This window comes from Merops nubicus, unplaced genomic scaffold (genome assembly GCF_000691845.1).
Source record: "Merops nubicus isolate BGI_N331 unplaced genomic scaffold, ASM69184v1 scaffold5167, whole genome shotgun sequence".
Lineage (NCBI taxonomy): Eukaryota > Metazoa > Chordata > Aves > Coraciiformes > Meropidae > Merops > Merops nubicus.
Genome location: NW_008622186.1, coordinates 48,513 through 75,468, shown reverse-complemented (window position 1 = coordinate 75,468; position 26,956 = coordinate 48,513). Strand labels below are relative to the sequence as shown.

At 36.7% G+C, this 26,956-nt stretch overlaps 1 protein-coding gene across 1 annotated transcript in view; it reads right to left on the bottom strand.

Moving 5' to 3' along the window:
* The window catches only part of LOC103777142 (E3 ubiquitin-protein ligase CBL-B-like), a gene marked incomplete at its 3' end in the record, with an annotated part of 88,966 nt that overhangs the window by 13,720 nt on the left and 48,290 nt on the right, over nucleotides 1-26,956 (bottom strand). The window contains 2 exon segments of the mRNA XM_008944683.1: nucleotides 1,218-1,374; nucleotides 13,078-13,224. Coding sequence (XP_008942931.1) covers nucleotides 1,218-1,374; nucleotides 13,078-13,224 — 304 coding nt within the window.

Genomic DNA, 26,956 nt, shown 5'->3' with positions numbered 1-26,956 from the left:
TTACTTATACTACAACATTTTCGATTTTGATACAGTTTTGACTCAGAATGGAGAAGAAATTATCAAAATCAAAACTCTGTAAACTAAAACCATTAACCATCTCCTACCATATGTTAGTATCAACTTCATAATAGCACCCTTTCCTATAACAGCAAAACCATGAAAGCTAAACAGAGTTTATTAAATGACATGGAAGATGGAAGACACATGGCCCAGGCTTCAACAAAAATTGGTATTTTGAACGTTAACTCCACAAGGCTAAAGAATAATCATAGAATCACTTTCATTGTTGAGTCCAACTGTTAACCTACCAAGTTAAGTCTTCCACTAAACCATGTCTCCAAGTGCTTGATAACCCTTTCAGTGAAATTTTTCCTAATATCCAACCTAAACTTCCCCTGTCATAATCTGAGGCTGTGCACATGTTTATCACTGTATGGAATGAATAAAGTAAATTATATAAAAATGGTTGGATACCTCAAGGATTCCTACATGCAAAAGCAATACTGAAAGTGAAAAATTCAGAATCAGTATATCTAGTATGGATACAAACTAGCATAGCCTTCTATATTGACTGAAATGCTTGGAGAATGTTCTGTAGAAGGGACACAATGTTAACAGAGGCACATAATAAACATACAAGCTTATTTCATATAAATTTTACCTATTAACAATAATACAATTAATGATCTTCCCAAAGATAGTCCCTTATTGTAAATAAACGGTAGAGCATTAATGGCAAAAATATGTTCATAAAGAAGAGTTAGGCCTACATTTAGCCTAGAAAGAGTCATATGCAACTCTTCTTATGTGTTTGTAGAAGCACTTCATGTAAGCATATATGGTCCCAAAAGCACAATGAAAACACAAGTAAGACTTGCTCCCGAAGGTCTACATTTCTATGAAAGCATTTAAGAAAAGTGAAAAATAAGTAAGCTTATTTTATTTCAGCACAAAGATATTGTAACCATGCTAAATATATGCAAAAATGAAGTAGGTGTTGCTGGATGTTTTCAGTTTTTCAGATGTGTTGATGCCCCAAACATCCCTGAAGGACTAAAACAAAATGCACAACTTATTTCTGAACTCTAGTGTTTCTGGTACTTCATTTATTAAAAAAAAAAAAAAAAAATCTGCTTCCTTGACCCCATAAGTACTTGCCTTAGACCACTAGGTTTCTGAAATTCATACATGTATGTAAAATTTTCAAATCTTACCTGAAATAATCTAGTGAAGATATCAAATTCAAAAATTGAAATGTAGTCATTGCAGGTCAAGTCAATAGTAGATTTAAGAGCCATTGCTTCCAAACCAGAGCTTATCTGATGAACTTCATGAAGGCACTGCCTGAACACTTTCCATGGCACTATAGTTCTGTAAGAGGGGTGGAAATAATATATTTAATAAAACTACACACTTAAGATTTGATACCTTATTTAGAAATCATAACTGGACTTTTAGACAAAGTGGAACATTAATTTGGTCTCTCAACAGACAAAAAAAACCCCCAAACTTTAAAAATCAATTTTTTTGAAAGCAGCATGAGCAAATGAAAGAAGAGTTTATTTTCCTTTAAACATGGTAAAATGAAAGCATAATTTTATTTTACAGTGATAAATATTCAAGCTTCCTCTGGAGGACAACAAAAAGAACCCTGTAGGAATGGAAATATCCTACCAAGCAGGTGTAGAAACCAAACTAACATCCTCTCAAAGAGAATGTAAAGGACCAACTCTGTGCTTGGTAAAAAACTCCTTGCTTCACAGCATCTCTTCTCCAAATGATAATCATCAATTTAGTATCTGCTGTGATGACATTTTTTATAGCTAAAGCTCATAAACACTGGTCAAACAATGTGGCAGCAATCAACCAGATGGCAACAATGCCAGTGCAAGGCCTGCCAGACCCCATAACAGTTACATGAATATTAGAAGACACATCTTCTCAAATCTTCACCATCACATTTTCTTGCAGGATGGGTAGTATTTTCAGACAGTAGTGATTGTGGAAAAAGGTGGGAAATCAGAATAGAAGGAAAGTAAAATTATCCTCTTTAATATAAAGCTATGTTCTGTCACATTCAGGTTCTGTTTGCATCGTTGGAGATAATGCAGATTTAGAATCTGACATGAGATTGATCCCTTGAAAGTGCTCTATTTTATCATGATCAAACCTATGAGAAATTGTTCAATAATAGTAATCCTTATCATGTCATTAGGGTCAAATCCACATTTTGCAAAGCCGTAACACCTTCTCTTAAAAAAAATTATGCCTCCCATCAACTACAGAAATCAGATTATATTTAAAAACCATTTTAATTAACCAAAATAGAACCACCAGATAGCCATTACCCCATATATAACTATTTCCAGGACTTAAACTCACAGATACATAGGAATATTTTGTAATAACTGCTAAAATGACAAGACAGAGACCTCTCAAACTTATCAATATTTCTTGCAATTTTTATTAGTTCACTCTGATTTAGTTTTGTAAGAGTCAAAACATTGTATTCCACTTTTTCTAACTACTTTCTTATGCAGATATGTCTATTACTTGCTAGTACAGTATTGTGGGAAAAAAAAAAAAAACAAGGCTAACTGTATTAAGTTGGTCCTGCATAATAAGTATTATGCAGTTAACCTAATTTAAACCAAATAGTAATTATAAGAACAACTCTAAAGAAACAACCCTGTATTTCTACCATATTGGGAAGCAACTAGATTTCTAAGTGCAAAGAAATCTACTTGTTACTTGGAGGCTTATATTGAAAAAGTCCTAAATGATAAAATGTGAAGTTTAATAGATCTCAGCAGATACTTTCATCTGTGTATGAAAAACAGGAAACCACAAAGAGCTGAAGAGAGATACCACATCAGATGCCATTTAAGAAAGAATGCACATCAATTTTTGATTATGGTAAAGAGAGAATGAAACATTGCACTAAGTTCAGAGAACAAAGTTTGAAAACGTCAGTGCTCCTGTGGTGTTAAAGTTGTCTTGGTTCAAGTGCCTGCTCCTTGTTTAGTTCCTGTAACCGTGGCTCTGAAATGTTTTCTGATCCTCTTTGTAAACCACCTTAAATGGTTACAGCACTTGGAACATGATGAAATGGGGTTATAAAAGTATGGGGGTTTGTATTTTTTTCATTGTTTCTTTTTGGGATAGGGTAGTGGTGGTGGTTTTGTTTGTTTTTTAAGGCTTAAGACAATAACCATTAAAAATAAAACAACAGAAAATCTATCAGGAATTATTATAGCCGTACTACACCTTAAGAACGGCTTTTTTTATGCCTCATCTGAGGCAGTTTCATGAAAACGTGAGATGCGATTAATAAATAGGATCTTTCACTAACACCTTGCACTCCCAAAACCCCAACAACAGAGAAAACAAACAAAAGTCTTCAGGAGAATATGTTGTCAGAGCTCTGTTGGGTAGTACCTTGGCTAATACAGAAAAGAGATGCTGAGAGATGAGCAATTCGCTAAGGAAATAACATCTAAAGTTACATTGCAGGACTTCTCCAAGAACAAGTGTCTAAAAAAAAACAGTGGCCCCAGTCTAAAATTCACTGAATTCCACAGATTTTTTTTTTCTGCAGCTCTGTGGAAGCTGCTTTCTTAAAGGTGAGAACCAGTTGTTGAAATACGTTACCCACCTACTTCTCATCAGCTACTTCTGTACAGCTATCATTCCTGAATACTTTGAAAAAGCACCAGCCGGGGGACATTTCTGCCCCGATACCTCTCTCCAGCTTATACATACAAATTACTGTGCTCTTTTGAGGCCTTGCAGGCAGCACACACCCACCCCAACTGAGGGTGTTACTGAGTCTTCACAAGGTAAGGGATTCTGCAGCATCCTCTCCTACAGCACTGAAGTCTGGTGACCTTACAGACACACTGAGAAACATGCTCTTCTGGCAGAGATTTAGGAGGGGGTCACGCAGAATGCTTCCCACAGTGAGGAGGAGGTTTAAGAGGTTTTTGTAGATGGCTGGCAAGTCGAGTTTCTGTTTTAATTAGTATTTTGCTGCTGTTGATTTCCTGTGAAAACACCTTTTCATTATTCAAATCTGAAGAGTTATTTTAATTGTCTGGGGACATAGTAGGTACAGTAGGAGGGCAAAGGGAACAGGACCAATCAAACCAAGACTGAGATTGGGCCTGACCTAGTTAATAGCATGCTTAGATTGTTAATTTTTTTTGTTGTTTTAAACAGGGAAAAAAATTGCCTTTACATATAGAAAAAGCAGGCCCAGTTTGTAATAAAATAGTGCCTGCAGCATTCAGCTCCTGAACCACAGAAGGTATCTCCTATAAATATTTTCAGTCATCTTTGTCTTTATAATATTTGTTGCATCATGTCCTAATGATACCCTGCACTAGAGGCTGGCAGGCATTCTGCACTTGCCTCATGCAATTAGGCTGACCTGTGGTCCCTTGTCTAGAAGGAGATGAGTTAGTCAGCTCTGCCACAGCTCAGCAGAAAGATATGATTTGACATCCCAGTAACAATAGTTCTCTACAGAATTAGGTTGAGTCTCAGTATTCTAATCATAGGTAGGTAAGCTATGCCTTGCAGTAGAGTGCACATGACTCCAGCTGAGACAATGTTTTGGGGAGTATCTCCTTAGGGGATAGTAAGAACTACATAGTGATTCTCATTTCCTCAAACGTTTGATGCCCAAAGTTAAGATCCCTACTACACACGCACCCATTATGAATAGATACACCCAGGGCTTTGATAACAGTTTTTCTTTTTATAATATAACCTGGGGGGAAAAAAAAGAAGTTAATACAATTACTGAGGTAATACAAAAATTGCATGTACTTACTGTTATTGTGCTACATGTTACTTTATTATGACCTTCACTTCGTTCAAAATCTTCAGAGAGGTAATTTCAGAAGGAAAAAAAATATGAAGGAAGCTAAAACTCACAAACATTCCTTATATAGTGGAAAATGGTTATGGAAGATCTCTTACAAGAGAAACCTAATCTTTAGCTCCTAAACTTTTAGGAAATTATTCACACTTCTAGTATCTTTGTACTACCTTTCCTCATCATTAGGGTAGAAGCAAGCCCACAGCAGTTTAAGGAAAGGAAATACAAAATGAAACTTATGATCCTGAATAATTTTTTCCTATAGAGGCTTTCTGTGAACATCTGATCTCTCTCTCAAATAAATAAAACTACCTGTAATTTGGCATTTACCTAGGGTCTTTTTACTTAAGATTCCTGTCAAAAACCCTAAAATAAGTTATTTCTCCCCCAAGCCTCCCAAAATGACACTACTTCTCCACATTTCTTCTGCCACAGTAAAATTAATAAGAGCATTTGAAGAATGATGAATTAAAAAATGTTCTGATTCAAGTATAAGCTTTTTAAAAATCGTTTATATAGGATGGTATCTATTTATTATTATTGACACACAGCAAAGGGCAGTGTCACTCTATAATCTCAAATACAGTGTTTTAAACACCACACCCACAACTTACATATGCCTAAAAGAGAAAGATTAGTATCCAGCATGTAATTTTCAAGCAATTCCGTAGAGGAATTCAGATCCTCCCTTCCCTGCTGCCCTGACCACGTGTACACAGGATTTTTTTTTAAACTCCCTGAATGTTGCTACAGTATTAAAAAGCAAAAGACACTAAAATAAACCTGGAGAGGAGGCAAATATTTTCCAAGCATGAGAGTACCACACTTCAGTAGAACTGCAGAGATGCAGCTATTCTGGAACGATAAGTGACACTATTCCCATTTGAACCAGAGCAGACCACAAGTAGGTCTAGGAAGGTAAACACACACCTGTGTAATTCAGTCTTACAGTGAATATTTTTGTCTGCACAAGACACTCAAACACTGCCAGAAAACATAACACGAAAAGGGCATTACTGTATCCAGAGCACACTCAAAAATACTCAAGTAAATACTGACCCAGATACAAAAAGCATTCTTTTCAAATCTGCAGTGAGCTATGTGGATTTTCTTTTATCATCACTGAACAGAACATTTTCTTAAGACTGCTGCTTCAGTGAGAGGCCACATGTTTTCATTACTTCTCAACTGCAGAGCAAACAATTGACACACAGAAAGCTTGAGAAGTTCAGTCCTTAGGGAAAAAAGGAATCCTGCCATATCGTGCCAGTACAATCATTAGTGACATCATGCAGAATGAATATAGATTAATCTAACATGAGAAAAGAGAAGGTAATAGAGAAAATGAGTCTTATGAAATGGGGAAAATATGCCACCAAAAATATTCACTTCCCAAGGCACGTCACTGGTCAGTGCTGGAGAGAGAGCAACTTAGTACTGCCTTAACAGGCGCAGGAAGTGTACATTTCCTGAAGTGTCCCCAAAGGGACATACTTCTCTATATATTTCTAACTCTGATCTCTAACCACAAAGCTAAAGCACACCCATCGGTTTGCATGTCCTCTTATACTTAAAACATTCACTATCCAGTTCATACATTGAGTATCTATTCTCTCGTCTCACAATCTTGTTTGGTAATTATTACAACTTTTTCTTTGTCCTTTCTTCATGCAATTTTACCTTATTCTTAGCCACCCAGAACAGCCATGAAGACCATTGTCCTTTTCTGTTTTTCAATCACATCCTGCAACTTCCATTGACTAGCTTTTCTCTATAATATTACCCATCTTCTTGTGCAAACTTGTTTACCTCACATTTGTATGAAAAAGATCCAGCAAGACATATATCTCACTATAACCCATAGTACCTTCTGCCTCGAGCTCAAGTTTTTAGACAAGGTTACCAATAAGCTTATCTCTTGTGCTGCTGATGAGCAGAGGTCAGAGCTGTCCTCTAAAAGCCCCATTCCCTGTTTACTTCCTTCTCTTTAAAAGTTCCTGTTGCCAGACCTCCTGTCTTGATGGTGATGAAGGCTATAGCAACCAGATCACTGCCTCTTCCCCCTTCATCTCTCTTTATCTTTGGCTTCCCTTTACACTTCAATTCATACTCAGATTGGAAGCTTTATGGGTCAGGACCACCTACCTCTTCAGCCCACATTTCTAGAGTTCAGGCAACATTAGGGCTCTTGGCCACCATAAGCAGCAAGAACAGGAAATCAAGTAATAAACTGAGGGGATCAACAAGGTGTTACAGCCTACCTTATCCTTATGCCACTTTCTGACAGCTCAATGTTTTCTAGTTATGTTGTGCATTGTGGTCTGCCTGTTTTACTGTTTATTCTCTGAACACAAGCCACAGAGACTATGTATGTTCTATCCTGAGCCAAAAAGCACTCACCACAGCAGAACCACAACTACTTGAAATTTAGAATATCAATGTAAAATACCCCGTTTAGCTGCTATTGACAAATCAATAGCCACATTTTTTTTTCCTGAATTCCAGTTAAAAATAAATGCATTTCAGTCTTCAGGTGGGGAAAAAAGTATGATACTATTAAAATAGTAATATTTTTGACTCTAGTAGTGAAAGTATTTGTGTTTCCTCAGAAACTAAAAGGTGGGGGGAAATCCATTCATCTGACAACAGCAACTGAAATGTTTTCAACTTTTTAAGGCTTCACAATGAAGAGTAACACCTTAAAAGTTAAAACACATGGCAGAACTAGGGAGAAGTGAAAATCTGAGAACACTGACATTTTGCTGCTGATTCATTCTGCAACATGAAAACAGTCACAAATCACAAATTCTGATAGTTAAAGCCCTGCATGACTTCACTGTAGCTTTGAAATTCAGAGGCTGGAAAGATCTGTGAGGTCATCTTGCCCACTCTCCTTCTCGGTTCAGGATTGCTCCCACTGGTACTTCGTACATTTTTGCTCAGAACAGAAAACTAGTAAAGATGTAAGATGCTATTAAAATGAGAAAGGAATCGGGGGAAATGAACATCAAGCACTACACAGTGATAAAATGCAGATAATGAAGAAGCTATCAGATTATGTTTTATATGCATATTTACAACCCACTGGGGGTTACTAAAGTATCTGTAAACCAGTGTAACTGCTGATTACATGCCTTACAATTTCACAGTTCCATTTAGCAATACTGTTTAGCTGTACATTTAACTATGATTTGCTTCAGTGCCACTATAATGGTAAACTACGGGTGAAGATTCACTCTACTAAAAACACTTGCTCCAATAATTGTACTCTGGTAACCAGTACAAATTAAAAAAATAACACCTTCTCAATTTTACCACTTTCCAGGTTTTGATGGTATCAAGCCCTTTCTTGGTCCAGAACATAACCTAAAATCTTGACACTGACCATGTAAAGTTTGTGTCAATTTATTCCTTAGCTCTTTTTCAGTCATCTCCTTTATTTTCTTTAAGAGGCTCTCTTCCTCCTCATAGACTATGAATATGTCAAAAAGCTCCATTCTCAGGCTAATTCAGTCACTCAATCTTTGGAAAGTTTTCATGTGTTCTTGATTTTTGTTTTCACAAAGCAAATCCAAAATTCTCATTATTCCATTATCTCCCTGATAGCTTTTCTATGTCAACTTCCTTGACAAAGTCAATACACCAAAACCACCCTAGGCCTTCTATCTGACATTGCTAACCTCCTCACCTACCCCCTGATTCAGTTACATATTCTACTTTGCCCTTGCTGAGAAATCAAGTCCTCCATCTCTTCCCTCATCATACTGCTATTGTCCACATTCAGGAATAATGTTCTTAAATTAAAAGAAGGTGTATTTAGACTGGATAGAAGGAAGAAGGTTTTTTTTTCACAGCGAGGGTGGTGAGACACTGTCACAGGTTGCCCAGACAGGTGGTAGATGAATCATCCCTGGAAATGTTCAAGGTCGGGTTGGATGGGGCTCTGAGCAACCTGTTTTATTTAAAGATCTCACCGCAGACGAGTTCTAACCCAAAACCTTTTTATGATTCTCTTCCTTGATTCATCTTTCTATGATTCTTATCTTCCACCCAGATAATGGAAGTCTTATTATCTCCCACCTTGATTAATCAATCCTCCCAATAATTCCCAAACCAAATTTTAGTCTCTCCAGATCCTCTCCAAACTTCGTATCACTTCCATGGTTTCCTCCTCCTCCTTGAAATGAGTGATATAGGAAAAATCTCTCATGTGTGAAGGATCTATTTACTCCTTTTGCACCCTTTGCCTATGTGAGGGTTCATGATTTCCACAACCAATGTATCTGCTGCTCTCAGGAGCACTAAAACATTCTCTCCCATCCAAGCTTCTCTAGCTACTGACTTTATCTAGAAGTTCTGTAGAGGTGTACAAGAAATGCAAAAGTTGAGGAGGTATCTGAAGGCCAAGAATGTCTGAAGTTATCTCAGTACATTGCTCTGATGGAGCCATTGAAGTTGCTTGCTGAGTTCTACTTCCGTATTTTCTACAGAAATTCAAAGAGCAACTAGATGTGTGATCAGAGACATGAAACAACCTACCCATTTATTTTGCTAATGAGTTTGAAGTCATGTGAACATACACCTGACTAGCTTTAAAAACAAAAGGAATGATTGAGCCCTATGATACTTATTAATAACAGGATGCATAAACTTAGTGACAGCTGCAGTTTTGCAGCTAGTGTTCAGACAAATGCAACCCAAAAAACTTAGAAGTTCACCATTTATTGGGGAAAAGCAGTGAAAGATACAGATTTTTTTTTTTTTTTTAAACTACAAACTGGGCTCTTGGAAATTGTATCTTCTGTAATTTATTCCTCAGTGAATTATAACATATTCCTTTCTATAAATGGAAGTGTAAGTGACATTTTCAAAAACTGAAAGGCAAAGACTCAACTTAAAAACATAAATGGCTATTGGTCTCCTTCTTGTTACTTAGAATATTTATTTTTTTCTTTGTAAAAAAGACATTTCAGAAAAAAATCAAGGCAGAAAATGGATTATATAAAAGCTTCCAATTCATTGTTCAGAAACCTGGGGACTATTTTTATGATATTCTGAAAAAAATCATAAATATATAAAACAGATCAAATTCTCTCCTTCCCATCAAATGAAACAATGCATCAAAATTGTGCTACAGTTTACCCATCAGAAACTAAGATCCATCGCAACTTACTTTTTATTTATGCTCTAATCTTGAGCAGCATTACTTAGTGACCTCACTGTAAGGGCTGCTTTTTGCAAAAAAGTGAGGTGTCCAGGCTTGCCCTGTAAAATAGAGATGCAGACAAGGGACACACGATACAGTTCCTCCCCACGCTCCTTCATCGCATCACATACCTAAGCAGAGTCAGAGGTTTCGGGTAGTCCTAGGGGCTTATCTTTAGGTGCTCAGGTTAGAAACAGATTTTATCAGTTGTTTGAAACACCAGAGATCTTTATGCAGGCTCTGCTAACATACTTGCAAACTAATTTGTCATAACAGGCCCACTGTAAAAGATGTGGCTAACAGGCATACTTACCATATATTTCTAAGGAGACTAGAAAATAATTAATGTTTAAAAAGCTTCAGGCATTTTGTTTAGCAAAGAGATTAAACATAATGCCAAATAAACCTAAACCTCATCTGTTTGTTTGAAATACATGCTGTTACATGTTTTACAGTTACTTAAGCACAATTAACTAAACCTGAGATAATGACAAGGCTGCCAACCGCAGATCAACTCTTCCCTGTTTAAAAGACAGGTAACTAAACAAGCTTCAGTTTATTAGAAAGAGCTGGAAACACCAATAACAGTGGTTATTTACCTAGTCTGGAAGTAAAGGATATGAGAGGACAGAGCCTCAAGAATCTTCCAGGCTATACTACATGACGAAGGTTACACATGTAGCTAACTGAACATCCCCAAACTGCCTTGATGCCTAGGCGGTTTTGGTGTATTGATGCTTTAACAAAAGAAAACCCAAACAACAAAAAACCACACCAAAACCAAACACACAACGTCCCAACAAACAAAAAACCAAAACAACCCCCCAAAACAGAGTACATACAGGGGGAAGGGAGGAGATCAGAGGGTTAGTACTGAAAGTCCATAGTTACTGTTGCATTTTATGAAGAAATTCACATAAGCAAGAAAAGGAAAAAAGAAAAAAAAAGGCATAACAAGGGCTCTGGGGCCATGAGAAGGATTAGAACGATGTGCTCCTGGATATGAGTCAGTAAAGAGTCAAGATGAGGGTAGAGCTGAGTTGTTCAAATGGACCGATGCAGTAGAGAAAAATCTTACTGACCTTGTTTTGATAAAAACTTATTAATATATTACAGTATCATGCTGTCTGACACCTCAAGCACCTATCTATTGTGCCATTTCCCAAAGGAAACTGGCAGGACCATTGGGACAAAACTTGAAGGGAAGTACCTGAATCTCACACAGCAAGTATAAATTAGTGAAGAAATAGAGAGGAACACAGCAGTGAACAGGGAAGCTGATGAACCTGGTTAAGATGAAATGACAGAAAGAAACAGCAGCTTGCAGAAGATGAGATGTGTAAATCCCCGTGACAGAAGTGCAATTTGCAATCAAGACAGCTGGTAAAGGTTAATCAAGGACTAAAGTCCAACAGGACAACAGAAGGACCATGAGGAGATTTAAATTCTGAAATCTGCTAAGCAAAGGGTAGAAAAAGAGGAAGAGGAAACAGAAACACTAAACAAAGATGATCATCATTAATTTCTTCAAAGCTCTTCTTTTTTTTTTTCTTGACTTATATGTCTTTTAAGAGCCTTATCTAATAGAGATGCCCCTGTGTCACGTGTCTCCTTCAGATAATTTTGTCTCAACTTTTGTAGGTATTTTGAAGATCATCTTCACACTAAAATGGGTAAAAACCACAGTCAGATCCCTGTGAAGATCGATACAGCAACTTGATCACGCTCTAACATTATCTACACAGGGAATAAATTTGTTAGAAAACTGAAGTTACCAGATAGTATTATAATGAAACCAGAAAGCTGGAAGCTAGCAGTAGCTGTGCTTATAGACTAGAAGAAAAGGGAAAAAAAAAAAAAAAAAAGGAAGTGAAACTTGTAAATTCACACTGAAGAAAATTCATTTGCAAAAGTGTCAACCTAAAAAGTGCTGATGTTCTAAATAAAGAATTAAAGACTTATTTTAAAGAGCTGCTCTTGCTCAGAAAACATAACAGACTGTTGCAGGAAAAGGAATTTTCTGTGGCTTGCTATGCCCCACATTTTGCAACATAACAGACTTGATGACCATAATGACTGCTCCATTATATTGTAAAATATACAAACCTCTTGCCTTCTTTCTCTTATGGCACTGTTGCACTAATAAACATTCCATATGATAAAGTGATAAACCTATGAATCTATTAGCCTATATCTGTACCATAAATTAAGTTCTGTCCCAGAGACAAAGAAAAAACTCCACATCCACACCTGTCTTTCACATTTTCAATATTGCATTTGCTACAAGGTTTTAACCATATTGCTGTAAGTCACACTTAGCATTCACTCTATGACGTATTCTTGAACAATGTTTCTCTAAAACCTGCTTTTGATTAAATCTTCCAGCATATCTCCGATTATTCTATCTCTTTCTGTAACACAACTTGAAGAAAGGAAAACCTTAGTCCTTTATGACTATTTACAAGTAGCACAGCCGTAGAAAAAAAATGTTCTGATAAGGGATAAAACCACTTTCAATTTATTAAAAACCCCTAAATAGTGTAGTAGTTAGAAAATTAAAATGAGATAAGGTGCCCAATATCAAGTTCTTAATTCAAACATTAGTTATCATTTGTAGAATATATATACACACACACACTATGAAATGACATGATTTGCCATGTACATTATGAAAACAATGTACTATCTTCACCCCAGAATAGAAACAATAAACTCCATGCAATTTAAACTAATTCATGATTTGGTCTAAGTGCCTTTGACAAAACTACTGATACATTTTTATTCATCATTTGAGCGAATAACATTGAAAAAAAAACATCAATTTAGCATTTTCAGGCAATTTAAAGAGTTGGACAAGAAATTACCTTTAAAATGGTCACCTACATACTTAAAAGCATTATTTTGATTTTAAAAAAAAAACTTTATTTTTCTTCTTCATGCTTAGGATTATAAAGAATTAAGGATTCTACAAAATGTTTATACTTACTTATCTCCAAAGAATTTTCTCCAGAAATCTGCAGCATCGGCTTTGGTGATACGAAAGTTATCACCCTGGAACTGGCCATTTGGAAAAATGGCCTTGATTTCTGCTAGCATGTGGCTGAAGATGAGGGACAGCTTTGTTAAGTTCCTCCTGCAGATATTATAGGGGGGGAAAAAAAAAAAAAATCACATCAAATCCGTAATTGCATAATAATGACTGTGTGACATAATAAAAACACTGAGCTTTCAACTGAAAACACAAAGGAATACAAATCATTAGTTTGTGTTTCCATGCACTTCTGAGGATGTATTTATTGTAAGTTTCCATTAATATAAAATCATTTGTTCAGCAAACAGATTTGAACAGATCAAAATAGCTTTCAGTTCTCAACTGCATATTCCATATACATTTATGATCCTCAAAAAGATAATGCTTGTGCATTTCTATTTAATTTAATCATTGCAGAAGCAGGAATTTATACTAGACAGCTAATACATTTAATAAATAAATAAAATAAAAAAAAAAATCCACAACAACCACCCACACAAACCTCAAAATACCTTTTTTTTTTTTAATATGTGACATCAAACCTATTTCAGTACAGGTTTCTAGAAATATAAACACAACATAGAACTGAGTTTACTCTTCTTCTCCTATGACAATTTTATTCTTTCCAGTTTTCCCTTAATACAGCTACTTCCCAGTCTCTTTTAAAAATGCCTTCTCTCTAGAAAAAAAACAACAACAACAACAAAAAAAACAGCTTTCCATTTTTTAAAGCAATTTTGAAGCTGTAATTATTTCAACTAGATTTGTGAACAACTTGTAATAGAGATTCTTATGGAAGCTGTGTTGCACATTTTACTATAGGTTTTGCTACCAGGATAACTATGATTAAGACAGTTATTTAAAACATAAGTAGTTCAAAACAAACAAACAAACCCCTGATGAATACACTCGCCTTCCCCTCAAGATTCAGGCTAATTCTTTCAGAGTCCTTTAATTCCTCCAGTATAATCAGATGTCTATAATTATGATGCCCAACTGTTCCTTATTTTCTGGATTTGTTCCTTGCTATCCCCCTTTCTATTTCCTTTGTACTGTGATTACACACACGTGTTCTTTATTATTTTACTCCTCAGAACTCAAGCCTGCTCCAGAGAGCAAGCAACAGCTATTTTCATGTGCCTTCTTCCTCAGCCTGCCCTAGATCCAAGCTCAAACAAGAAGCTTGCTGTACTCAGGACAGCTGGGAACACGACTTGGTGCAAGCCTGAGCAGAGCTCTCCCTCGCACGGTACACCACGTATCTGTGGACATGAGCCATGTTCTGTGCCACTGGGCTCCTCCCCAGGTACAAATGCACCCAGTGAGCTTGTTGGATCCGTGCAGCTTGAGCCCTGCAGTGAACTGAGGGATGAAGTCATGTACAGGTGCTGTCTGCGGCACTTCCTTGCCCAGAGGGGAAGCGAGTGTCTCTATGCACGTGTCCACGCACATGCACTGCCTCTCAGGTACAGCTGCACAGTATGGGACCAGAACCAACACACTCTGCAGGAACTGGACAGAAAATGCATAGTATAGACAAGCAGCCAAAGAAAACCTTTTCCTTCTCTCTTTGAAAAGCATCAGTCACTTTGGTTTTGTTACACAAGCTGGTTAACACAAGGAAAAAAAGTCCATTCTTTTTGTTTGTATAAACAAGAAAATGTTTTAATAGCAAACTAAGATCCTTCTTTCTATCTGACTGCGAAGCTGAAACTTGAAACCACCTAGAACCTTTTCTGTGCCTCAACTTACGTCACAGCATCTATGCACAACAGAAAATGGCAAATTCTTGATCATTTACATACATGGTATCAAAAAATCATGATAAATCATCTCTTAACTTTTAACACATTTTTTTCTTTAAACTTTAAAGCACATATTGCATCATTTTTGCTTAGATATGCTTATGTGATACCAGATCTTTTAACTTAGTAACTAACAAGAAAACCTACCTTGCAGAAACCAAAATCAAACAATACTCCCTCTCTTTATACCAATTTGAACCAAGATGATCATTCTCCACAATATAATAGCTACTGCGGTAAGATTTAAGAATATTTTAATGCTAAATGATGCCATATCAACTACATTTTATGTCACGTGTAGTTTAGGTCTCTTCCACGTTATTTGCAAGCTACTCAACACCTATTACTTGATGCTTTTCCCAATTCATGCTTAGCTTTTGCTAACTTCCTTTTGCCAACTCAAACGGAGCTCAAACACCTTGTAGGACTTGATTTCTGAAGTGCTAGTTTTCCAGTCGTACTCTATTATTTGTTGCTAGATATGCTTGTAGCATGACAAATCTGCTGAAGAACCAACAAGGTTTGAACCAACCTCAGAACACCTAGGATATAAAAATTAGAAATTGAATTTCCATATAGTATAAACTTGTAAAGGTCTGAATCAGTAAACCTATTCTGGTTAATCAGGAGAAAGATGCATTTTCTTGACTTGAAAATTAATCTCTCTTTTGAAGTTATCCCACATCAGCAAGTAAAGCCTGAAAATCAGAACTGTGAGTTTTGTTCCCATTTCAGTAAACTCCTATATTCTGAATCTATTTTCTCTTCAACTTCGAGGAGGGAGATCAGGCTAGAAAATACTGCAAAGATTTAATAACTGAAGGGCTTTTCAAATACCCCGTAAGTTTGTAAACAGGGCTTAAAAATTGAAATATTATGACATCCCAACCATAACTAGAGCAGCGGCAGCTAGTAGAAGGTCTGAAGCAGTCCTACCCTCCTGATCTATCAAACAGGAAGATGAAGCATGACCAGCACGCAATAACAAGGTAAGTTTTGCCTGTGTCAGCTTTGTAATCACTGTATGAAAGCTAATTTACTTTTTGGAAGGCAATATAGTCTAGCAAACAGAACCTGATAGGGAACTGGGCAGTGTCACTTCCTTTCTGCCACTGGCCCCATCCATGAGGTAGGAGGAACACCTGTGTCCTGCAATTACTGCCCACGTGTGTGGATGAATGGAGTAAAATACTCAGAGCTCTAAAGAATATGCTTGGCAGAATCAGCATGTACATAAATATACAAAGCAAGGCATATATCTGTGCCCTGATCCTTCATAATTGCTGGATTTCACAGAAGATAACCAAGGCAGAGTCATTTCAGCAATGTGTACTTTATTTCATAAAGCAACTTGAAAATGCATAAACCTGCTTACATACTGTCTGTGCCTACCATTTCTACTTTCATGCTTGTATATTACTATCTCCCATGAAAAACAGTTATTTTTATTTTACAACTACACATTTCCAGAAAAAAAAAAAAAAAACAACAGTATAGAAAACAAGTCAGACTGTGTATCTTTGCAGTTATGTCATTCAAAAAATCAGGTTACCACTGGGTTTCCTTCTTTATTGCATCTATTAGAGTGTTTAATCTTTCTGCATCCACAGATATAATTTGTTAAATGACAACCTGCTGTAATAAACAATACATCAACTTTTCAAGCTCATAACATAGAGCTCAATCCCTTGGCACAGACAAACAGCCTTTGAGCTGAATAAAATCTGTTTGGCAGCTAAGAATATTTTCCAGATAGATCTGACACAAAAGTATACCAAACTATTACTAAATAACAGATAATTTCTCTACAATTCTTATTTAGAATAATTGTACAAAGACAGCTCTGTTAGCTGGCAAAACTGCAAACCATAACTGCTTAGGAACCAAGATAAAAAGAATGTATGAAATGCCTTCATATAAGGTGAATTGTTTATTTTAACTTTTAAAAATCTATCCCCCCTAAATATTAAAGCTTCAAAATCCAAAGCATATGTACAAAGTTCATTTTACATAAGTTATATTCAAAACAGATTTCTGATCCACATGCTTGAGTTGCAGTAAAACACAGGGATCCTATAAAATACGTGTTACTAATTTGAAGGGACAGAAAAGAGACTTGTGATTCAGGTACAAAAGAGGGAAGCAGAGACCCATGTTCTGAGCTCTTCCACTCTGCTCTCTGAGAGTTCAGCATTTACAATTTGTGCCCCAGGCTTCATGTCTATGAAAAAAAGCCCTTTTCAGATGGTTTCCCGTTTGTATTTTGTGACCATGAGGAAAATCATAGCCATTCAGAAAGCCTCCAACCGACTTTATTTCTGCCAATAACTGCTGACAAGTGACCCAGACAGGAATGCACTAAATTCAGAACAAATCATAGAAAAGGAAAAATAATTGTGAAGAAACATGAATTTCTGAAGTTCTCCAGAAGGCACGGGAACATGACTAAGAAAGATACATGCTGCTAACAGTTCACTCCTGATAATCTAGTATAACCCTGACTCATTTATCCCCTTCCTCTTCCAGAACTTCCCCTTTCACAGACAGTAAACACAAGAGGGGAAAAAAAAATTTAAAAACACCAAAAACACCACAACCGACCACCAAACCCAAACAGAAAAACCCCAACACTGCTCTTACAGAAAACTACAGGTGTAGAATACAGTCAGACAGTCTTAACAATGGAGCTTTCCTTAACACTTCGGAGGAAGTCAAGGAAAACAAAGGTTCCTGTCAAGATGCCTGTGGAGAAACAAACAAACAAGACAAAACCACAACAAACTGTACCATCTACTATTTTGGCAACCACCTCAACTTTGTATCTGTACAGTAATTATTTGTAAAAGCTATCTAAGGAGAGGATGTTGTTCAGGGAACAAAGTATATGTGCCTATTCTTGGGATGAAATATTCCTGGAGGCAACTATTACTTTCCCTTGAATGCTGGAGGAGTTGAGCATATCATGGGAGTAGGAAAGCAGTAGCATTCCTTAAATGTCTCTCCATCAGCCTTGGTCTGATGGATACAAGGAGTATTGTCCAAGTCTGTTGCAGCTCTGCTACTCATGATGGATATTAAAAGGAAAAAAATGTGAGACTTCATGTAGGGTTTGGGCAAGGATGCTTGGGAAAACAAGGGAAGTTGATCACAATGTGACTTTGAATTTTCCTCCATCTTTCCTTTGCTTAAAAATCACTGTGCTGATACATCAACTTCCGCAAGCAGTCTGGTTCCTTTCATTCTCATATTTTAAAGACCAGAAGAATATCAAAAGGAGGAAGGCAGTGTTTGAAAAATTAAAAATCTTAATTCCATCTTTCAAAAATGCTTATCAGCCATTGTTGCTTCTGTAGGAGCTACTTGCTGCTCCATTTATGCAAAAATAATGAACATAATATAAAATAACTTAGTAAAGAAAAGGGAACATAAATACAAAGGAAGGAAGATGGCCAGGTTGTCTACAAATCTAAGACTCTATACAAACCACTGTCTACTGACTACTCTCCCTGATCTTTCCTTTATGAACCAGCATGCCATTGCGCCTTCCAACATCTCTTAAGCAAAGGTCTACCCAAGGATTATATTTGTGTTTTGCTAAACAAGCACTCCATACAGCAACAATCATGAATAGCTCTCCTCAGCTGGGTTTTACAGCTCATGTTGTGAAAATCTCACAGTTATGTCCAAAGGAGAGTTATCCAGCACAGATGAGTGTCTCAAGGTACCTTCTTTAATCTCTTTTCTCACTAGTACTCAAAGTATACAAGGTTACAAAGAGTGTTATCAGTAACTGAATAAACAAAGGAAATACAGTCTGCATAAAGTAGAATCCAAGTTATCAAAACTGAAACAAGCCAAAGATCTAATAATTGTCACCATAAAGAGTTATTGTCTCTATTTACTTATGCAAACGGACAGAGGTAACAAAAAAAAAAAAAACTAAACAAAAACAAACAAACAAACACAGGGGAAGGAAAAAAAAAAAAACTCTAGTGAATGCTACCTGCAGAGAGAAATTTTAATAAAATGGATCTGGATATTTACAAGTATAAATATTTTTTTTAAAGGACAGTCAATCCTATGATGTTATAAGTAGCAACATCAAGTAAGAGCTAACAGATTTATTGATTTTACTACCCAAAATTTTAATTGAGCTACTATATCATCCTTACAAAACACATGTTTTAATATACTTCATCTGGTATCACTGGATGTGTTTTAAGACCAGGTTGAGTGGGGCCTTGAGCAATTCGGTCTACTGGGAGCTGTCCCTGCCCATGGCAGGGGAGGTGGAACTAGATGACATTTTTCCAACCCAAACCATTCTATGATTCCATGTATACAGATGAAAAAAACACACCTGGACACTCACTTATTTAGTTTTATGTGCTGCTTGTAAGTAATCAGTTGCCTTTACACTATCATTTCAGTCAGTATCAACGTGTTACTTGCACCATTCTGCTTCCTCCATCCTCCTCCTGTAGACACCTCTGTCTACCAAGATCCAATGCTATTAACTAAACACTGACTTAAGTGCACAGCCAAATATCTGTGGTTTGATCTTTTTTTTTTGCAAGTCATAAGAAGTGTAATGGTATTTTTACCCTTTTTAAATCTTTTTTTATCTTCTTTATCTTTTTATCTTCTTTTTTATCTTTTTAACTTTTTTTATCTTCCAATACAGATACAGGATGTGAACAGAAGTTTTAACAACATTGCATTCGTTTTCATGCATTAGAAGTATAAAGAAGTAACAAAACTGCTATATTTTCTTTAGGTTATTTTAAAATGTGCCATAACCTGCAGAGGTGCTTATTACCTGCTGTGTCACACATCATTTCCACTGAGTGCAAGCCAACAAGACTGCAAGTCAGCAAGTTGTAACAAGATTCGTAAGAGACTGGCCAGAAGTGAACTTTCCTGGCTGAGCTGCTTCCGACACCTGGCTAAGAGACACTGCTCAGCTGCACATTTTGCTCTAGAACTCAACTTTTTCTAAAGCCCTTGGATTTTAATTCTTGAGTTTCTTCAACATCACTACTTCTATGTGTTCGTTCTGTGATCATGGTAGGAGCAGAGTTTGTTCCTTTACAAAGATGAACCCTCTTAATCTCATGCATCTTCCTGTTACAGGTATCATCAAATGAGTAGAGGAACTCTCCAATTCTGCATCTTCAGAAATATATATTTGTCAAAGATCTTTGAATATGTCAAAATAAGAATTATCACCCTAAGTCCTGAAATAAGATTCCGTGTAGGCAGCCACTCTCATTAAAGCATTCTAAGAACTGTCATTAAAACACTGTAAGGGTTGTTTTTCACATGGTCTAAAAATACATATTTACCAAAATAAAAGCCCAAGTGAGAGCCAAATAACCCACCAAAATATAATAATCAGACTTCAAGCCAAATCTCAAGTAATTCCTACAGCTAGTTACTAAATTCCTATCAAAGAAAAATTCCCATTTCCTCAGATACACTTTAATCAAATCCACCTGAAATCATGCACTGAAAATGATTTAAATATTACTTAGTGCTGAGGTGCAGCTTGCTTGTTCAAGAAAAATCAGTATGCCACATAGCTAAGTGGTGTTGCACAAGTGCATATGACACAAAAAGATACAAAATAATATATATGAAGTACTGAAATTCTGTGTGGGTCTTAGAATAATCACTGTGTTCATTTAATGACAGAATGTAAAGTGATTTTCATTCAAAGAAGAAAGTTACTATCTCTGGCCAAAAGCAGTAACGAATACAAATCTACATTTTCATATATGCCCTGAAGCAATCGACCTCCTGTCCTCTTGCCTATCAGGAGTGCTTCTAAGCCACTTTAAACCAGATACATTACTGCCAAGAACTTTATCTGTACAGAGTAGCAAGGAAAGAAAAATCAAATATTTCCTTCCAAGTTGAAATAGCTTCATGATGCTATATTTACTTCCAGTCCATGAGGATCAGGTCAGTAGATATCTTACAGGACAACTGGGAACAATCTGGGACCAAATGGGAATACAGCACAGACCTTGAGAAAAGTGTAAAGCACTTCCTCTCTATAACAAGGTGTGTGATGTCATACTAACTAGAAAAAATATAACTGCCTGAAATATTTTAATCAGTAATTTGGACTCAGTAAAAGCAGGTACAAAAAATTGCAGGGATATAACTAGACAGCTGTATTTTTCATGAAAACTGAGGCAGAATCTTTACCTTAAGGAAGTTCTGATGTCAAATTTCAGAACAGCTGTCAGTACATAAAATAAATTTTGCTTTTTCACTCCTCATATCCCATGAGAAGCAAACAAAGAGGACAAAATGAACAAGATTGAAAAGTTGTGAAAAACTATTGGTTTGTTCGTTTGGTTGGTTTTGTTTGTTTCAAGTACAGCAAGTAATGCAGAAATTTATACTCTGACCTGCTTACTAGACTTTTTTTCCCCTTTCAACATTACTAAGATAATCTTACTTCAATGACTCCATTTATGGTTATGGGTCATTCCCCACTGCTTTCAACCACTGGTGCTATTTTTGCATATGGACACTTCAATACAGGAGACGATGAAACGTTTGAAAAAGCTACATAGCCGTGGCCTAAGAAGGTGGTCTGGCATCAATAAATAACTGGGCTAAAAAACTGGAAGCAGATGGTAGACATTAAGGGTTTGATGTCAAAATGGGGGAAAGCACCAGGTGAGTTATACAGGGTCCTGCTCTGTTCAGCACATTCACGGGGAAAGCAACGCACAGCAAAGTGACAGCTTGCCGATGACTTAAAGCTATTCAAATGCTGACAGATAATTGCCAATAGCTGCAGACTGACTGAACAACAGAAATGGCAGATAAAGTTCAGCATACATGAAGATAAAATGATATATCTGAAAAAATAATCTTGACCTGATGTACACAAGGACAGTCTTTGAACTGATTATTGTCACTCAGAAGCCAGACTTTGGATTATGATAGGTAATTCCATGACAATATCAGCTCAGTGCTCATCAGCAATAAAAACACAAATAAAATATGAATTAGCAGCAAAGGAAAAGAGAACAAAACTGAAAATATTATTATGCCACCATACAGAATCACAGTCATCTCTTATCAAGCCACATATATATAAGATACATCAAAAGACAGCAAATATTATCAAAGGTAAGAAATAGCTTCAATCTGAGAAAGAACTGAGTATATGCTGAGACTCTTTGCCATTAGTTGGACAACTAACCACAGACAAGTCTGTCAAAAGTCTACAAATTGTGTGGCATAAGGAACACTGATTGGGACTGGCAGTAACTAGAACATCAAATGAAGCTGATGGGAAGCAAGCTCAAAAAATCCCTGATCCACACAATTTGTCTAAGGATACTGTGGATTTAAGTTTAAATAGGCTTGGGAGGAGCCTGGAAAAACACCCAGAAGAGCAGCCTCAGTGAATGTTACTAAAGCAACGAAGTACAACAGGCTCAGGAAATCTCCAAGCTAAAAATAGTCAAAGGTTGGGAGAGTACTAGAGGAATGTAGTATACTATGCAAGTTTGCCCCAGTTATTCTTCCTTGAGTATCTGTTTATGCTCACCATGGCAAATAAGAATGACCATACTCTTTCAGATTAAAGGTGGGTCTTAAGAATTTACATGATACTATATGTTCTTAAGCTTCCTTTCTTCACTCCTCACACAATTTGATTGCACAAAAATTTTAATGCCTTATAACTTACAAATTAATTTGGGATATCTCGGTGAATGGAAGTGTCCTACAACTTAACAATTGCTCTTTTTTACCCCTGTAACTGGGATTGAAAAGTTGCAAGTTGCCCAAAACTCAGACTGTATCACTGTGAGTTCCACCAGGAGGGTGGCCTGGCAGAGTCTAGCAGTAGGAAAGGGGGTGCAACACTGCTTTAGGCTAAGGTCCAGAGAAGTACCGGCGTCATTCAGGTGCAGAGCACTATGCTATGTTTTAAAATGATAGATGCAACATGAGCCTCTAAGGGTACTTGCCAACACAGGAGAAGTGAGTACCATTATGAGAGCTGATGGAGAATTCCAGTCATAGATGTCTTCCAAGATAATGAACTTTAACAGTGAGGGCCAAGTAAGATAGGGTTTCTAAAATTAGTTCAAGAGTCTCATAGAGGGCAAGAGTCTAAAGAGGATGTGAAGAGGTTATTATACCACAGCTGGAGTGGAAACATCCAATTTCTGAGTGGCAATGTGAAAATCTGTATGTTTTACTGATAAATCCTATCACATGCAAGCTATTAATACAATACACATGAATACAATCACAACTGGAAAGGAATCAGACTAAAGTCCCTTCCAGTATTTTTTTTTTCCTAAGGCATGAAGGTTCTAAGAGTCACATCCAATTTTTATTCTCCTGAGACTATAAACACTTGTGCAGTTTTGCCTAGCAATGCACTTTACTTTGCTACTTGCAGAAGTAAACACTTTCTGTGATTATGGATTCTTGGAACGATCAACCAGCCTCTGAAAACAAATTGCCTTGCCTGAAACAAGAATATAAAACTGAAAACAATAGTATTCTTCTACCAAACACTGAAGCACTCCAGCTCTTACTACCAAAAAAAAAAAAAAAAAAAAACAACAATGCAAAATCAGCAGGCACTGAATTCACAGCTTAAGTCAAAATAAACAAAAATCTCTGGATGCCAAGAAATCCAGCTGTAAGTTTCTAATGACTCTTTTTTCATTAATCAACTTAAAATTACTCCACTACATCTTCTGGCAAATTCTCACCACCTGAAAATACTTATAGTAAGATTATATGAAATTGCATACACTATCTTTAGTTTGACTGAGTTTGTGGACCCAACATTTTAATTTCTCTAATTATTCAAACGCTGTATCTAAATTTAAAAGAAGTTATATACTCTAAGGAGCCATCGAGCTAAAATATTGAGTCAGAAAGGTATTCCCACTTCCGGTTTTCAGATAGTCATCTTGAGACAGGAAAGGAACATTAATTCCCAAAGTGTACTATGTATTTAATTGCCTGTTTATACTATGAATACTAAGAAGACTGTTTAGATCTGAAGTGAAGGGAAATAGAACTTAAAAAAAACCAACCCAGAAATGCATTCCTTACACCTCTGGGAAGCTCAGAGCACCAGCGAGCACGGTAGATGGCCTGCTGAAGTTTGGCATGGTTCAAAATTGCCGTGACAAAGGACTCCATTTGATGGGGCATACTTGGAGTTACAAAACACCTTCAGCCATGCTAGAAGTTTTCATCCTGCATAACTGATGTCTGACATGAACTTGTTGACATAAATACTATTTTGGTTTTAAGAAGATATCTAAGTTACTATAACAAATACGTGTGATCAATACCTATCGTTTGATTTCACAGCCAAACAAATTGCAATTTGTATCAGCAAAAAATGACAGTGTTGTGGAGAGTTCTTGTGCCCCAAGTCCTCACACAGCTTGCCCTGTCCCTGGCTGGCTTCCCAGAAAAAAGCAAGGCCCTGTACATTAGTTTCCATCAGATGTCCCACAGTACTTCTTCACTCCTCCTATTCCCTAATGGTTTAAAGTAAATTTTTCATCTGGCTCCCAGGAATAAAAAGGAAAGAAGGTGACAATCAGACAGGAAAGGGGGAGCAGAGGAGGCAAAGGCCAAATAGTTTTCCCGGGGCTTCTTGCTTCCCACCCACCAAGCCATGTTCCACAGCTTCACAAGAGAGAGACCTCTCTTTAGTAGAGAAGATAAAAATAGTATCTTATATAGTGTTCCCTTGAAAAATGTTCAGCCATGGAAAAGAATGAAGTAAAACATGAAGCATTCAGTGTGTTGCACTGATGTGCTCTCAAATCTGTCTAAACCCCAACAGACCACAGTAAACATTTAGAAGGGAAAAGAGCTATACTTCATGTTAATACCCTGAACATATAAAATTTCCAAATACTTCTCCAAAGATCCTGAGGCTTAAAAGCCCTGGATGGTATGTCATAGTGACTCATTGCTTAAATGCAGAATATTAAAAGATTAGCAATCCAGAAGAAACTTCTCTTTTGCCACAAGTGATGTTAGTTAAAAGGTAAAGAGATGTAGAGAAGGTATTGTGAGAAAAATGGCAGATGAAGAAATTGAAAAGGAGATTCGGAGTATTTTTTTTAAAAAGGTGGGGAGCGAAGCAGGACACCATAAAACCCTCTGAAAGCTGAAAAATGAAAAAGATAAAAAGGTAGATATGAAAAGTGGGAAATACCCAATTCTTCCTTCAGAACTTTATAGTTCACATTTTCCACCAAGTTTACTCACCTTAATTGCACATATGATGCACAACAGGCTGACTTGCTAATAGTAGAATACACATTACTAACATGGCAGAGTAAGTTTTGATTTCAATAGCTAAGTAAAACCTCAGTATATCTGAAAATTTATTTCAGTCAAAATTTACAAGTATGTAAATAATAACTCCCAATTTGATTTTTCCATCTCCTGGTCTTTCTACAGTCTGACTGCAAGGAGTCTGGTAATAACAGCAACAATGCACTAACCCCGAGCAGCTCAGCAACATCTCACCTAGCTATACATAACTCTGTTGGAGAATACGGAAGCTATTTATTTCCAAAAGCAAGCCCTTAGTATATGTTAGGAACAATGTAAATAATTTTTATTAGAGACTGTGCTAAGCAGCAGTTTCAATTTGCAATATTTACTCAAAGAATCACAACTGTGGAAAAAAGCATTTTCAAAATATTTAATTCTGAACAGTCTTAAGCAAAATGCCACTGGGACAACATCACTGCTTTTAGAAGAAAGAGCAACGCTAAATAAATCATAGCTAACTTAAACTCTCAGCTCACTTAATGGCAATTTTCAGTGGAGGTGAAATGATAGCAATGTGTTCAAGAGAGGGATTGTTTTTCCTGCAGAGGGGTAAGTTGAGTCCTCAACTACAAAGTTTAATCAGTCAAAACAGACAACATGAACATTGCAAAGGATCTTTCTGAAACAGGTGTGACCCTCCCAGCAGGTGCTGGGAGGTAACAGACATCTTCCTTGCTGCAAGCTGGGGACTTGTGTATGTCATGTGAGGTTCTCGCTTTCCACACTTGTGCAAATTAAGCACCAACAAGTGTAAAACATCACCAATTCCAACTTTGTACAGCTGCAAGTGCGTGCACAGGTGCAGCTTAGCCGTGACTCAGGGTCAGCATGTTTAATGCCATGACCACATACCACCATGCCAACCCTCTACAAGGGGTATTTAAATACTTACCATGGTTATTTTTATCATCAAGGCTGTGTGGGAGAGCTGGAGGGGGAGATCCTGGAAGCACTCAGTAAAAACATCCACCCCATTTGTACACAGGAAACTTAAGCCCACTTTCGGGCTGCACTGAATTAATTTCACAGTCAATTCATAGAGCCCAATGGATTCTGCTGTAAACAAGTCTTGGCTGAAAACAAAGTCCATCCCACTGTAAATCTGGTGCTATATTCGGATGGCCTGAATTCCACCTGGCTTGCTACATGTGTATTTTTTGAGAACTCATGAAGCAAGAGCCATTGAGGAGAAAAAGAAAAAAAAAAGGAAAAAAAAAAACCAAACCCAAAAAAAACCCAACCACCCAAAAACCACCACACACCAACCCCAGCACATAATCCCTTCTAAATTCCTTTGGTCTATTTATTATGTTTTTCTTTGGTCTATATATTATGCTTTTCCCTTTTAATGTTATTAAAATTTTCCACATCATTGAAAAAGACTTCTCTTGATTAAAGAAAAGTAAATAAAATCATAGACATTCATCCTTGGTTTCACTTTGTTTCATGAATCACTATCAGAGCACACTTTTTAATAGCAGTCTTGTTGATACTTTACTACAACTGATGAATACTATCTTGCAGACCTATAGAACTGCAAATATTTCCACTTAGCATAAAAGAGAAATTTTCCTCTGCTTCCTCCGTGAAAACCAATAATGATTTTTGGAAAAAAATTGAAGATGTTCAAAAGTTTCAGTTCAAATATTTGGAAGGAAACCACTGGAAAG